This window comes from Chrysemys picta, chromosome 2, assembly GCF_011386835.1.
Source record: "Chrysemys picta bellii isolate R12L10 chromosome 2, ASM1138683v2, whole genome shotgun sequence".
In the NCBI taxonomy this organism is placed as follows: Eukaryota; Metazoa; Chordata; order Testudines; family Emydidae; genus Chrysemys; species Chrysemys picta.
This window is the reverse complement of record NC_088792.1, coordinates 124,665,808-124,681,266: the sequence shown is the minus strand read 5'-3', so window position 1 is coordinate 124,681,266 and position 15,459 is coordinate 124,665,808. Positions and strand designations below refer to the sequence as shown.

At 39.0% G+C, this 15,459-nt stretch overlaps 1 protein-coding gene across 3 annotated transcripts; it reads right to left on the bottom strand.

The window, feature by feature from the left end:
* Window positions 1-2,495: 2,495 nt before the first annotated feature.
* Window positions 2,496-8,538, bottom strand: IRX2 (iroquois homeobox 2). Of its 3 annotated transcripts, none has more exons than XR_010598499.1 (5): window positions 7,714-8,103; window positions 5,769-6,174; window positions 4,408-5,273; window positions 3,757-3,824; window positions 2,496-3,090 (listed from the first exon to the last, which is right to left on the bottom strand). XR_010598499.1 is itself a non-coding variant. In XM_008178680.4 (5 exons), exons 1-4 carry the CDS (start codon window positions 7,954-7,956, stop codon window positions 3,781-3,783), a joined length of 1,398 nt encoding a protein of 465 aa, XP_008176902.1. In that variant the 5' UTR covers window positions 7,957-8,538; the 3' UTR covers window positions 2,496-3,090; window positions 3,757-3,780. The 3 variants fall into 3 exon arrangements, 2 of the variants coding, with proteins under 2 accessions (XP_008176902.1, XP_042697494.1); XM_008178680.4 differs by having other exon boundaries at window positions 4,569-5,273; window positions 7,714-8,538; XM_042841560.2 differs by lacking the exon at window positions 7,714-8,103 and adding an exon at window positions 6,985-7,630 and having other exon boundaries at window positions 4,569-5,273.
* Window positions 8,539-15,459: the final 6,921 nt, after the last annotated feature.

Sequence of the window (15,459 nt, the reverse complement as noted above, 5' to 3'; positions counted from 1 at the left end):
CAAAAGTGGGTGAAGTTCTTTTCAACTTTCAAGGTAGTTGATGAGCAGCTTTGCTGAAACAATAACTCTTTTACTGAGAACAAATGGTGACATTTGAAGGGAGCAAGGAAAGGCAGTCCAAAGTGGAACGCGCTTCTGTTCCTATTTGACAACAGCACCAGTCCCTCGGGGATCCCACCTGAGATTAAAGCTTGAATTTCGGTAAATCAACTCTAATGAAACCTCTAGCCTTGGAGAAGGGAGGGTTTGTTCTAGCAGTTCCGAAACAAGCACTTACAAAGATCGGGGGTGGGGAATTTGGAGTAAATAAAGGGATGGGCGTGAGATATTAATCCCAATGGGCTGATTAGCGTCAATATGAAACAAACTGTACACAAAGTACTCTTTTATTGTCCACGCGTCTGTCTTTCTTTCCTTCCTGAAGTAATCACACTGATTGTGCCAACAGCCTAACATAGACACGATTTCCTGCCGCTTTTAATTTTAATTATTAAACACTAACTGAGATTGGCAATGGAATTCTTGTCCATTAATTTTCTATTAAAAATACATTTATTTGCCAGATCTTTTGGGTAGTGTCCATCTTGATCCATGAGCACTCATGACTGTCGCAAAGAGGATGATAGAAACCCATTGGGTTTTACATACATAGTGAATATTTAAAAGCGAGTTCCCCAAGTCTTTCTACTTTCCTTTCCAGAAAGAAATCCAGGTCTAAATACTAGCAAGGATGGTAAATTATGGAAATCTTTTATAATTCTTTGGGCGTATAAACATCAAAGGAATGTCGTTAGCCTTTTCTAATCTCTGCCACAGCTTTTGGTTTTTACCAATTGCAATTTATACGTTGTGTCCCATGGAGGACCTGGAACATAAAAAGTGGGTGGTGGGGGCGGGTGAGGTGAAAAGGGAAGAGTATTAATTTAAAGATGGGGGAAAGAGGCTTTAGTGCAAATGCCTCAACAGAAAATAAAAAAAATCATCTTTATAATGTTTCTATTTTGCACAACAAAAACAGTTTGAGATGGATGCAAACATTTGAACACAATCAATATTCCACATTTGTCGAAAGGCAAAACATTCTCTGAAGGATTTGTCAACTTTTTGTCAAATTGTACTAGGTATTGTATGCAGACACAGAGTTGCATTTTACTTATAGGCTAAAACATTGCTTCATGTCACCCTCCAATATCTGAAGAAGGCCTGCACCGCAAAGATCTTTCATGTACCTATCTATGGACACCCTACAGTTTCCCAAAATTGTAATACTAATTTCTGCCTTCTCTATTGAAAAGCACACTGACATATTTTTCTTAATCAGTTTGACATCTATATAAGTTAACAATACACATGTTTTTTGTTTGTTTGTTTTTTAAAGCCCCTTTCCCTACTTAGTACCATCAGGATGTATTTTCTGATTCCAGCCTAGAATGGCTCTTTATCCAGTTAACATTCCCTGGGCTGCTGCCTGAAGTATCTAAGATCACTTTCAAATGCCCTTTCTAACAAGACCCGAGCAAGAGGCCACTAATTTTCACTGAACAAAAAGCCACTGGAGAGAGATCCGTTTGTCAATATCAACTGGTCCAGCAATTTCCCATCCTCCGACACATCAGCCTATCTGAGCTGGCAGATGTTTAGACAAGATTTTATAAATTGTTCAATATCAGACCATAATGAACCCCAACTGACCATTCCAAAGCAGCTAAAAGCATCCAGGATCTCCCCCGCTGGGATCTAATAATGCTCTCATGCTGGAACATTATTAATCATGGAATAAAATAGATGAGCCTCTTGAAAAATAAGTGTATGATTGATTAAAGGGCAATCTAAGAAGCTATTATTCTTGTTTTATAACCCTAAGTTATATTCACTCAATTTATCTTTTGGGGAAAATAAATGATTGTTCGTTTCTTTTCTGAAATTATTTTATATAGGGATTCTCATTATTTTACTGAAAATTAAAATGATAGGGTAGCTGTTTTTCTGAGTCTAATCAAGGTGGATCTCTTATAGGACCACCAAATTATAGACATAATTCATGCAATTTAGAAGAGGGAAAAGCATAAAAAATAGGGGCTGGGGCATTTTGTTTTCTTGCATTTTCAGCACTTCTGGACATAACTTAAAATCAAAATAAATGATTGCTTGAGCGAAAGCAAAATAGGGTGAGTTATGAAGACTTTATTTATGGAAAAGGAAAATAGCATTGGAAAGTGCTAGTATTAAAAATAACTGCATCTCTGCTAGCTTGTAAAAATGTACACGTGCATGCACATGTATCTTTATATCTATCTATAGCGCTATATCTATACAGAACAACTCTGAGCTTCACTTAAACAAAGCATGTATTTGCAGTTTGTTTAATTTATTTAGGCTTTTTACATCCTAAAAAAATATAAAGTGAAATTGCAAATACTATCAATTTTATAATTTTCTAAATAATTTACTATTTTTAGTATTTTAGGGGGAAATGAACCAAAAACACCATATGGTTGCAGACTAGTCTGTTTTTATTTACAATTAAAGATATAAATTAGTAAAGAAATCTTGTTAAACAACCAAAGATTGTATAACCATTAACGTTTCAAATAAAAACCAGGCAAAATTTATTTACAAAAGTTCCAATTTCATTGCAATACAACTTGCATAAATTACTAGAAGCTTTTATATCATTACAAAAATAAATATCAAATTTGTTTCCACTTTGTAAGTACTCAAGTTTTCCAATCACATCTTTGTTATCTCTACTGTATACATCTTTTACAAATAAATTTTACAATAAATCCTATCACACCTATCGAATATATACCGTGGCAATGAAGTGATCAAGTCAAGATATCCTGAGAAAAACAGATCTGTTTTCAAAAGTAGCACATACATTGGGGAAACTATACTATACCAGCAAACTCACATATGTCCAACAAAATTCTGGTTTAATAATTAGAGACTGTAGATTTAATAGTGCTCTGTGGTCTTCCTTTATACAGTGACACAAGATGTGATCCGGATTTAGAGATTTGTTCTATATATTAGCTCGGGGAGAGATGATGGCTTGCTGACTTTTTTCAAAGCAATTGTGACACCTACCTGTGGACCAAGGAAAAAACCAGATCATCCAAAATCCTTCAATTACACACTAACACCATTACATTGTAATAATAATATAATAATAATAAAGTTGAACTAAAATGCTTACTCTTTTGTTTTCTTCTCATGAAAATATTAGTTTTAAAAGATCTATAGGATTTTGAATTAGTCTTAAACATAGAAGGTTGTAAGGGTGCCGTTGTTAACCAGACAAGACAATTCAGAGATACCATAACCTCCTAGAAATGCATACTGAAATCTTATAATTGTGCTTTTAAATTTTAAATATTTACAATGTACAATTGCAATATCTTAACACAAACACCTTATCTTATAACAATTATTAGAAAATTATTTTAAAAGAGATCTAAAGATATCTATATAAAATTTAAGTATTTCTTTATTTTTGTTTTACATAATGGAAAAGAAAACCCTAAGTCATATGAAGGGGTTGGGAATCCTCTAAACTGTCTTACAAAAGAGTATAAAGCAGAGAAGAAAAGCTGTAATAAGGGATTTTTAAAAGACCAGAAAAGAGCATATTACTTGGTAATCAGACTCTTATGTAATGAAGCAGGAAATTAACGTTAAGCAAGTTTACAGCTGTGCAATATGTCTTGGACCTGATGCCAAATGATCAGTGTAATAGAAAATGTTCTCACTTACTTGCATTGCTGTGTGATTGCACTTCTATAGGTATGGTTGTACTCCTACTGTGCAGACGTCAGTGGGATCTGTCAAAATATAACCGTCAGTTAGTCACAGGACACAGCCAGCTAACTAGATTATACAGTGTGTGTATGTCCCAAAATTCACTTGCACAAAATTCATATCTAAACCATTTACAACTTCTACATTAATATTTTATAGTTGACTACGGTTTGGATAATGGTGGTATCAGGTTTTTTTATTCCTTTTTAAAATCAGACAATTATATTAATTTGTTATACTTATTTTAAAACTGTATGGGAAAAATAGAGGTTGTATAGTGGACATAATTTGGTAACTTGGATCACTGTATTTTCTTTAGCTTAAATCGAATAAAACTATATTTAACTCCTTAAAAGTTAAAAAAAAAAAAAAAAAAAAAAAAGGTTTGTGTCCTGTTTTACTAAACGCAATGCACAGAAGGTAAAGATAGCAGTATTTTTAAATTATATAGATATAGATATAGATATAGATATAGGTTCATTTATAAACATTGATTTTTAAAGCTACATATTTAGCCCATTAGATTTTTTAAACTCCTCTGTTATTTCTTTTTCTCTTCGTTAAAGGCAAAAAATGGGGGGGGGGGAGAAGGTATTTTTAAATTACCAAAACATATTGTTGTCTAGCTCCAGCTCCTTTTCCTTAAGTATTGTCGGTTTATTTGTCTGCTGCTGGTGATGGTGTTTGTCCAAATAAGCATTCTTTATCTACAGTGTGTGTAGAAGTCATTTTGCCTTTCGAAAGAAAAGAAGCAATCAGTCACCTACCTTTCTTAGACTCATAACTAGAGGGCCTGTAATGTTGTTCTAGCTGGTTAGTGATCGTTTTCAAAGAGTCACTGCTCTGTTTGTGAACAGAGCTTGTATTTAGTACAGTTTGACTTAGTCCCTCGTTCGAAGCCATTGCTGCGGAGTTATATCTCAGGATCCCCTGACTCTGGAGTGCGTTAAAGTTCCCATAGTTTGTATAATTGGTATAAAAAGGTGAAGTGTAATAAATGTGCCTTCCTAAGAGAGAAGAGGGAGAGTAGGCAGAGCTGTGCGAAGTAGACGAGGGGGTTACTGAAGATAAAGCCGGTGGCTGACAGCTTTGGCCCATGTTCTGATTTTTAAGGTCCGAAGTGGCTATTTCAGCTAGAGACCAGAGCTTGGGCTTAATGGCCTGTGTCTCGGAACTGGGGGAAATCCTGTTGTCCAAAGTAGTTTTATTGGAGTTCCTTGAAGCGTCCTCGTGGGGGTGATTAAGGAGGGGAGCTTCCACTCCGGTGAGGGGGGAGGAAGTCGCAGGCTTAGCGGGAAGGTCTCTCTCTGCTTCATCATCTTCATCCTCGTCGTCCTCGATGTCCTCGTATTTGTCCTTGCAGTCTGATCCGGACTCGCAGAGCGTGTCCCCTACTCGGCAGGGCAACTTCTCCCCATCCGACTCCGCTGAGCAGGAGTGATCGGTGAGCGAGTCAACCTGCAAGCTGATCCCTGCAAAGGCAGCAGCCGAACAAACAAGGGCACAGTCAGTTATATAGACTAAAGAGAGCAGGAGAGAAGCAAGCACAACCATTGCAACCACTGATGGGAAAGCGACACTTGTAATCAAATCATTTTATGTATAATTATAGTTCTAGGAACACTCCCACCGGCTATCACTACGGCTGCATGAAAGCAGCTTCCTGTACGCGCCCGTACAAAGCACAACAGGCATTATTAATACAAATGCTCTGGCTGGCTGTTTTAGGGGAATGGCTCAATGCAGAATTAGATCAATTTAAATGGTCTTTGCTATCGTTATTTATCAGTTAAAGGTGAAGATTAGCTAGTGAGGGTATAGAGGGGATGGGACATGAGTTTTAAATATATCCCGCAGCACCCCGGTTATAATTTGGGAAGTAAACGTGCATTTAAATAAATCCTGGCACTTGCACACGTATCCCTTTGGGACCTTTATATCTAGGTAACAAACGTGTTGTGCCTAACCTTCGTCCTCTGCTGAAGTTTCATTGCTTTCCTGCACCTTGTCCGAACTTTCCTCCTTACTTCTTGCCCCATCCCCTTCGTCTTCATCTTCATCTTCGCTTTTGTTCCGGGGAGCCCAAGTCATCTTATTCTCCTTCTTGAGCCTCCTCCTGGCGTTGGCGAACCAGGTGGAGACCTGGGTGAGGGTCATCTTGGTGATGATAGCCAGCATAATCTTCTCGCCCTTGGTGGGGTAGGGGTTCTTCCTGTGCTCATTCAGCCAGGCCTTCAGGGTGGCTGTGGCATCTCGGGTGGCGTTTTTCCTGTAAGCGGGATCATTCAGCTGGTAAGGGTAAGCAGGACTGCCATACGGATGGTAACTGATGGCCCCGGTCATCCCCGTCGTATGAGCATCGTAAGGAGAGCCCTGGAAAGGGCAAAACAGTGGGTTGGCAATTTGTTATTGTTGCTAGTCATTAGTAAGTTGTCAAGAAAAGATCAGTGATTATATTTGCATTTTTCTGGATTGGTATCTCACATTCATATTCTAATAGCAAACAAGGGCACCCAAAGGCCGTTAAGATCTTATTTACCTCCTCCCCCAAACCGCACACACTTAAATCGCTGATCTTTTAATCTTCAGTTAATTTTAGATCCTTGTAATTTAATATTTCCCAAAATTATTTCTGAGTCACGCAGACATTTTAAAAAGGCCTTACAGGTAGTGCCTTGCTATCTACGTTTCTTTCAAAGGGTCAAAAGATGTTTCCTTTTTGTTATAGAATATACAACAGAGGCACCGTTTAGCAATTCACTGCACTAATGCATTGCAAATCCAACTCGCAAATCAGAAGATATGCACCGTTTCGAATTGTTTAAATGCGATGTAATTAGCATTTTAATTCGCCCTTTTACGTTTGCATTGAGCTTATTTAAGTCTGCATAATCGAAGAAAAGTTGAAGACACTAAGGAAGTTGATAACTTTAAGGACGTTTAAAAATCCTAGAGAAGGGAGAGTTAGGGCCCTAAAATCACCTAATGTTCTTAATAGTCGACAAACACACTTTGCAACTTCCAGCCACTTATCTACTGCTCCTCGACAGGAAAGTCAGGAGGGGCAGATCTTCAGATCTTTCACATTGCATTGAATAAAGACTGCACGACCATTTCTGCTGAAATATTTTACAACCAGAAAATATTTGGTTTTCTGTCGGTTTATGTGGAAATATAACTAACCTTTTTTGCCACCCCTTCCTGGAACCAATCGTAACCAATCTGGAGTCTCCGACCTTAAATTCCTGATGTGTGTGTATATATATATATATATATATATATACACACACACAGAGAGAGAGAGAGACGCGCATTTTCAAATGCTCCTTTTAAGTAATGACAACAAAGTGAAAGCTGAAGCTGCGGCCACCACAACCATCTTGGGTATGAGCGAAGCTCACAGATCGCAAACAGATGCTTCTTTTCATCCCTAAAATCCAGTTAAACCATTAGCACAAACCGCATTAAAAGTAACTGAAACCGCACCGGGCTCACTTCCCGGAGCTCCACTAAACGTTGGCTTAGAAAAGCAAGAAAAAAGAAATCCTCCCCTCTCCTCCCGCAGCACAAAACGCAGCCACCAAACTGCTTCAGACAATGCGGATTCTTTACTAACGGACCCGCGACCAAAGGCAGGCTCGGTTTTATGTTCGCAAGCCCCGAGAGCCGCCAGGGGCCGGTCCGAGGTAGTGCCAGGGCCCCCGTCCGCTTCTCCCTTTGCCCCGCTTGGGCACCTCGGGTTTGCACTCTAAGCATGGTGTTGGGAAAACATAAGCAGGCGGCTGAGTTTGTGCTCAGCGCCTGGTTGTGCAGCCCGGGCTCTGTTACTGATGGTGCGTGTGTAGGAGATAGGGGCAGAGGAGGATGAGGATGAGGATGCTAATGAAGGAGAGGATTTTTCTCGGTAGTTACCATGTAGGAGGGGAATCCCGTGGCGGGGTCTGTGGAGTACTGGAGCGGGCTGGTGAAGCCTGTGGCCGCCGCCTGTGCTGTGAAAGCTGCCGATCCCGGGTAAGGGCTGAACGCCGAGCCCGACGAAGACCTGGCCAGCTCTTCGCTCCTGGGGGCCGCCAGAGCCGACGCCCCGTACGTCGGGCAGGAGTACAGAGCCAGCGAGCCGGGGGGCTGGTAGAGGTAACCCTGAGGATAGGACATGGCTTGCACGGGCGTGCACAGGAGCAGGGAGGGGGCGAGGGTGACCGGCCCTGGCGCTTCTGCTGCTCCTGCTGCTGCTTTCGTGTTCCCTCTCCCTCTCCCCGGCTGGCTCTGGGCAGCTGTGCAGAGAATAAGATTTGTCCTACTGGCCCCCCATGCACCCCGGCCAGCACCACAACGGCGGATCCGCTCAGCAAACTACCCAGGAGGAGAAGGGCATGGGGAGAGGGGGAAGTAGCTGGGTAACGACAAGGGGGAGAGAGAGAGAAAGCCAGGGAGAAAGAGAGGGAGAGAGCCCGGCTCAGGAAAGTGGCTGCTGCATATGGAGTTCTGCCCGCCAGCCCGCTCCCCCAGCGCCGGCCAGCCTGTATTTTGGGGGAAGTATAGAGTCTGGAGTGAAGAGTTGAGGGAAGGAGCACTCGAGTTTCTGAGAGGCATTGGAAACCAGAGCTGTCCGTCACAGAGGCTCATCTGCATATTCCGACGGGCCCGCCCCTTCTCCTTCTCCATCTCCCCCCGCAGACGGAGGGAGGGAAGCAGGCTGTTGTAATGCGTTACAAGCCACCCTCTCTGTCTGACAGCGAGCACACTGCTGAAGCCAAAGGATGATACCGCTGCTCAGTTTCTCCCGGCTTGGAGCCACAAACACGCTTGCACACACTCCATTGTAACAGGTACCTATGCACACACCTTCTATCTTATATATTATCACAGACTTGAGCACAGGGCTTGTTAGTATATCGTGGGAGAGCACAAGTACAAGTATTACCCTGTGTATGGTGAAAAGGCGGGAAGTACACGCGTGAATAGACGGAGAACGCTATATGAGTGTCCATGTATGGCAACAATAGCTTTCTATTTTGATAATAGTTTTTCACAAGCAGCCAAGCTAAGTTAAATGTTCACATTACACCCTCCAAGGAAGCATCTTTCAATTTCCATTCTACTTGCTCTGGATTTGGCTGCATGGGGGAGAGGCCCAGGTGACCCTGTGCAGGGGTACAACCCCTCTCTTTTGCAGTTCGGAGAGGAAGCCTATCAGAACAAACATTCAGGGTATAATTAACTTCACAAATAATATAATTTCTGCCCACCACAAACACTGGCAGTTCTATACTAGAAAGGAGAGGTTGAGGTGAAGGCATTGGTCTATATTTTCTCAGGCTGACTGGTCTTGAGAGACTTTTGAGAAGTCTGTGGTTAATTGTACACACAATCCTTTGCATCTGTAATTGAACTCTGTTATTAGTGTATTATGATTGAAATACAATTCGTTTCTCCTCTCCTCTTTACCTTTCTAAATCCGTACCTTCCCATAAAAACACACCTCATCTACCAAAGGTGTATTGCACTGTTTACAACCCACCTAAATATGGATTTCCCTACCAGTTCACAGTATATCCGTTTATTACTTGCTCTATCTCTTGCTTGCATGTACTGTAGGCCCCATGTGTGTGTTCTGAGCTACTCACCCTTAATCAGTCGCAATCCATCAGTGAGAGTTTTACTCAAAGAATACAGGATCAGGCCTTGAGGTATTAATCTAAACTGTGAAATAGTAATTGTTGAAAGTAACCAAATTGTAATGAAATAGTTGTCACCAATAGGCAAAACATTAAAGCCTGAAATAAACTTCTACACTGGATCGTGTACACATTAAGCCATGTATTTTGTCCTCACTACATCTATGAATGAGCATTTGTCCTTTATTTAACCAAATATAGTAGTTTAAAAAGTGCAGTCAGCTTTAAAGTTGAATTCTTTACAAAATACCCCATATCATTACAGTGGATGGGGGAAATACATCAAACCAAAGTACACTGGGGAATCTATTAGAAACTGACAGGAAGGAAAAATTGCAATAACTGAAGAATTATGGGTTATCGGGGCCGCTTATTGTTAATCAATTAAACATGCTGCTAATAAAATAATACACTTTGAGATGCTGTTTTAATAATCTAATACCGGCTCAGTGTGCTCTCTGGGAAACTTGAAGTATTAGAACTACATAGCCAAGTATATGGATGTGTGTATGTTTTAAGCAACCTATGTTTGTTGATGTTTTTCTTTCCCTGTAGAACCCCCTCCATCTCCGCGCCAATTTTCCCCTCACCCCTGCATCCAGGAGAGATCTGGCCACCCGACATAGGGAATTAATTCCCGTGGCCTATAGGAGATGCAATCCTTAAAAAGGAAGGTGAGGGGGAGGAGGTTAACACCAACAGGTATTTCTTATCATTAAATCTAGACTTTCCATTTCGTGATAAGAAAGTGATAAACAACCGGTAAACTCAATGCAACAGATTACAGAAATGATGCTTGCTTTCCTACTTGATGATTAATACACATGTATTAAATAACAATGAAAACTGTAAAAGCAAGCGCTTTATATAACACGCGTTCATATTTTAGTTATGTGGCATAATCGATATCAGGCGATTACGTCTGAATATTAAATTTCAGTGTTCGCAGAGCGACTTTTTAAGTATATGCATTTTTTTGCTTTGCTTTAGCGCTGCAGCAGCTGGAGATTTGAGAATGAACATTAATTATAACATTATAAAGTCATACATGAACCTCTCTAAATCAAATTGCATGCATTGCAAAATATAGAATACCTCTGCGTTTTTATTTTGTAAGACGAGTCTGTTCTTTCCAACAGGGGTGACGTAAGTATTTAAGCGAGCTGATTGCTTTTAATTCATCCTCTCTAATAATTAGTGGTACAATTCAGATTGGGAATACAATGGCCGTTGTGTTGACATTATAACAGGGGATTAATGCTATTAACTGGGTGTTACAGTTATGACCTGGAAAGAGTGCTTAACCAAATACTGTGCTCCCAGGAGGAATTATGTAATTCAGTTCAGAGTATACACATACGTAAAAACACATACGCGCGCGCGCACACACGCACACATCCTAGATATATAGGTATGTATATAGAAAATGTAGATGTTGCTTTTGTCTGCATTTGTATTTCTTGCGTTCCTTGGTGCAAAATCTTTTTTATGATTTCACTCGGAAGACTATAAATCAATAGCACACTCCCCAACAAATACAAATAGCAACAGATTAAATTTGCAATATTTTCATTGTGCATTCCAAAACATTGTTTTATATATAAAATGAATGATAATTTTGCAATAAGAGATTAATGCAATATAGTATAATCATTTCAAAAGACATTCATGCTTTGGTTTGATTTGCATATTTTTGTATAGCTTCAGAAAGGCATGTTCTTACCCACTGCAAGGAGTATGCATTTACTTCCAATAAACACTACTCATTTGACTTGGAATGTAGAGATCGAGCTGCTATTGAGGTCATTTAAATATAATTTGTGATTAAAATCTGAAGTTTTGTGTCAATATTGCTTTTGATCAGTATTTGCGGATTATATCTAATTTTTCCAAAATTATGCTTTTTGATCTGAATATTTTTACCATGGGTAGCTTTTAATCTACTGTCCTCCTTAACTGAAATCTATTTTTCCTGTTACTAATAAAAAACGGTCCAACTTGCACTATTAAACAGTATAACAGTACTACATGCACTTTTTATTGGTAATAACTGTAACAAATTAAAATGCCTACACAGAGACTTGAAGACTTACACACTGCATATTGATTGGGTATCTATTCATTATCGCATCGTTCGTACCCCTAGATTTTAAGCAACACTCGCATTTGACTTTTTAAATGTAAAGTTTACTTCGGTTATAGTTAATGAGCAGCTAACAAAGATTAATCCTTTTCAGGTATTTTTGATTAGAATCCTGGGAGACAGATTTTGTGGTTTGTCATTCTTTAGATGCTAACTACGGCTCCTTGCTCTAAAGCCACTGGTATGAAGTTTTAAGGCAGTCAAAAATGAAAGCCAGGACTGTGGGAATGGTGTCCTTCCTAATGTAATGTAAACATGATCTATTTGTTCTGTGTAATAACTGACTGTGTGTGTTTATGCATGGGCTTGTGTGTTTGGTGGGTATTTACATAGGGCCCAATCCTTTAGTCATTACTCAGGTGAAAATCCCATTGGCGTGAAGGAGGGATTTGCTTGACTAAGGACTGCACGATCTGGCCAAAATATATGAATACACATGCCACACAGATAGCAGCATATATGTTATTAACTCAACCATCATAGTACTAGTCACAGTAACTTTTAAATGGGGCTAAATTGAATCTAGTGGGGTTTTGGGATGCATCATAATGCCTAGCAGAAACGGCTTTCTGTGACATAACAATACAATGGAGAGGGAATGTTTCTCCTTTGTTTTATGAAATGGGGGACGCTATCCTCTCCCTCAGATAAAGTGAAAGAACTGACTATTGTGTGTTAAAATACCACCGACACATTCATACTGTGTAAACGATGTTGTTCAGTTTGCTAGTAAAACAAGTAGGGTTTGCGACGCTGTTCTGAATAAGACGCATTACAAGAATAATGCAGATAATGAAAAGAGATAGGCTGAGTTGAAGGAGTCACTTTGTCGGATCTGCTTTTAGGATTAAAAGGAAGAACTGAGAAAAGAGAGGACGCGGGGACAGAAAAAGAAGGAACTTTTTCCATCTCCAGGATAAAATCTTTAGTTCAGGCTGAGTATGGGAGGGGGCGCTGTGGCAATGGATTATCCCCAGTGCTCCAAAACTCTCACAGCATAATTGTTTATGTAAGGTTCTTCTTCCCTTGGGTTTCTTTTCATATTTTAGTCATTACTTTTATTAACAATATTATCTAATTGTCGCCCCATGCTACATACATTAAAAGGAGGAGTATTTGCGTGAGTTAGATTCTCTCCACTTCTTGTTAAAGCTTTACTTGTCTTCTTCCTTTCTTTTCAATTCGGTAAGAATGGATATAATAATTAGAATTTTTTAATATACACTAAAAGAATAACATGTTCTACTTAGTTTTATATCTGGGATAAGTGCTGTGAATTTGACCGACTTTCTGAAAATATTTTTATTTACAAAAAGGAAAAATAATATATATATACAGTGCTGTATTTCCGTGCGGGGTCTTGTAATTTTAAAAGCTAAATGAAAAATTTTGTTCTTATAAAAACTCATATTTGTTTATTTAGAATGAGAAAGGATTTTTCTTTCCCATTTTTGGACATTATTTGTTGTGAGTTGTTCTATAAGTAATGCAGATCTTTAAAAAGCAGAAGCGATATTTAGAAAATTGAAATAGTTTCACTTAACCCCCCACAATTTTGTTAAATGTCTTAGCCATTTTCTGCTTCGTGCAAGATACGCAGTTTTCTGCGTAAGGGGGCATAAGGAAAAGAAATGCACGCAAAACGCTTCACTGAGCCTCGTGTTTTCACCTGGAAGCAAGGAAACATTATTTAGAGAGAGAGAACAAGTGCTCAAGCCACAGGTAGGATATTTCCTTTTCATTTAAAAAGTAAATCAATTCAATATGTTTTACAAAGTGCTTTTTTGACTCTCAGTAAATTTCCAAAGAATATCTTCAATGGAGATGCGGCCAGTGTATCACTCATTTTCGCCATATCCCGAATTTTCTCCTGTACCATGCATATGTTTATCCACCAGATACCTCATAAAGAAAGACAGCACACTTGCTTTTTTTGTAAGCAAATATAATACCTATTTTTACTCCGGCGTTTGCAGAAGATTGCGGCGTGTATTAATGTGCTTGCAAGGTGCATTGCAGTTCTTGAGTTATATAAAAAAACTGCACCGGATGAACTGCCTCCCATAGTGTCTTGTCTTGGAAATATCTTGGAAGTGTCTGTAATTGATTTATTTGTTGAAAAGTTAAAAAAAACTTCCCCGTACTAACTGCCACATTAAACATTGCAGGCAAGGAAGGTGCAGTCTTTCTTTAGGGAAAGTTCGGGTTTGCAGTTGCTGCAGTGGAAGTTAGTCTGTGTAAGTGTAAACCCTTACCCCGCTTGTGACCACTACTCTGCAGCTGAAGGAAGAAGCTTTCTCCCATCCCCCCTCTCCACAGCCTCTGGAGCCAGTCAGTCATCCTTGCCTCTGGATTTTGTACTCAGCCAACATTTATTGAAAAGATCGCTTTAGAGTTAGTGTGAGATCTAATCCCTTCAGCGCCTGTTAAACTTTTAAAGTGGATGATGGACAGAGTAAAGGAAAAGTGGACACTTTAATTGAAATGGACAGAGCTGTTTTATGTTAAGGACTCTCAGAGAATTCTTCTATCACAGGAGTTCACAATGACTACAGTGTTAATTACACTTAAACTGGTCGGGTGTTTTCGAGGAATATTTCTAGGTAGACTCCTTGGAATGCTTTAGCTAATGTGTTTGCATAGAAACACAGTTCCTCTAATAGTTCTTCCCCGGAGCTATGCAGGGCACGTAGAAAGAGATGAAATTCATGTCAGATGAAAAGTGTGTAAATCCCTTTCCGTTTTTTCCTGTAATTTCCATCATCTGTTTTATTATGCCTTTTAACACTAGAGAGCACCTGTTCACCTGGGTTGTGCATTTCTCTCTTTAATTAATATATGGAATATATATGTCTCTGTGCACATGTATACCCATATATCTACCAATATACATTCCCTGACAAAAAAAAAAAAAAAATATGTTAAAATGCAGTTACAGCTTTAGAGTATATATCAGTAATGTATGGGTAAAAATACATACATAAAATTACAGTAATTATCCCAGAAATAAGTATTATAATCCCAGAAAATGTATGCCCTGAGTGATGCCATGAGGGTAATTGAAAAATTAAATTATCTGTAAAAATCAGTTTAATGAAATCTGAGTCCATAAAAACTAAAATGCCTTAATAATAATGTAATAATGTGTCACTAAAGGGCAAAGTTAAGGTTGTTTTGGTGGCTTAACAGTTCTTTTCCCATAACTTAATATATTTCAATTTCTTTTAAGTTTAACTTTAACTTTTAATTTCTTGGGTTTGTAATCCTTGGTATTGGGATAATTACAATAGTCTTGGGTTTTATTTAATTTAATGTATTTATTTATTTGTTTTCAGGTTACTGATATATACTTTCAACCTTAATTTTTGTTTTGTTTAGTGATTTGATTGTATTTTTAATTAACATTTTAATACACACACACACACACACACACACACACACACACACACACACACACAAGAAATCCAATGAAAATGTTTCCCTGTGGCAGATCTAATGAGTTGGAGATATGTAGTATAAACTATGAGTCATTAAAAATTAAACAAACAAACAAACAAACAAACAAAAAGAGATTTAACTTTCAAGGCCACGTTTATTGGTGTGCTTTAGCTACTTCACCCTGCTCTGGAACAAGACAGAATAGCCAGAACAGACTGGCCAGTGAGGCCAAGTTTACAGCTGCTTTGCATCACTGGAGCAATATAAAGGTGTCAGAATTTATTGGTGAATCTGGCCATTAATTTGTCAGCATATAGCCACAGAATTGATAAGACAGTGTCAGTTGGAGCAAATACAGTGGCAGCTGGCAGCCAAATACCTACCAATGAGAATCTAGAC

What these genes read in the sequence shown, in the direction of transcription:
- IRX2 (XM_008178680.4), bottom strand. Translation starts at nt 7,956, where the DNA reads ATGTCCTATCCTCAGGGTTACCTCTACCAGCCCCCCGGCTCGCTGGCT. An exon ending in AACTTCAGCAGAGGACGAAG is followed by an intron (nt 5,274 to 5,768) that starts GTTAGGCACAAC and finishes CTGCCTTTGCAG; the next exon opens with GGATCAGCTTGCAGGTTGAC. An exon ending in TAGTTATGAGTCTAAGAAAG is followed by an intron (nt 3,825 to 4,568) that starts GTAGGTGACTGA and finishes ATATTTTGACAG; the next exon opens with ATCCCACTGACGTCTGCACA.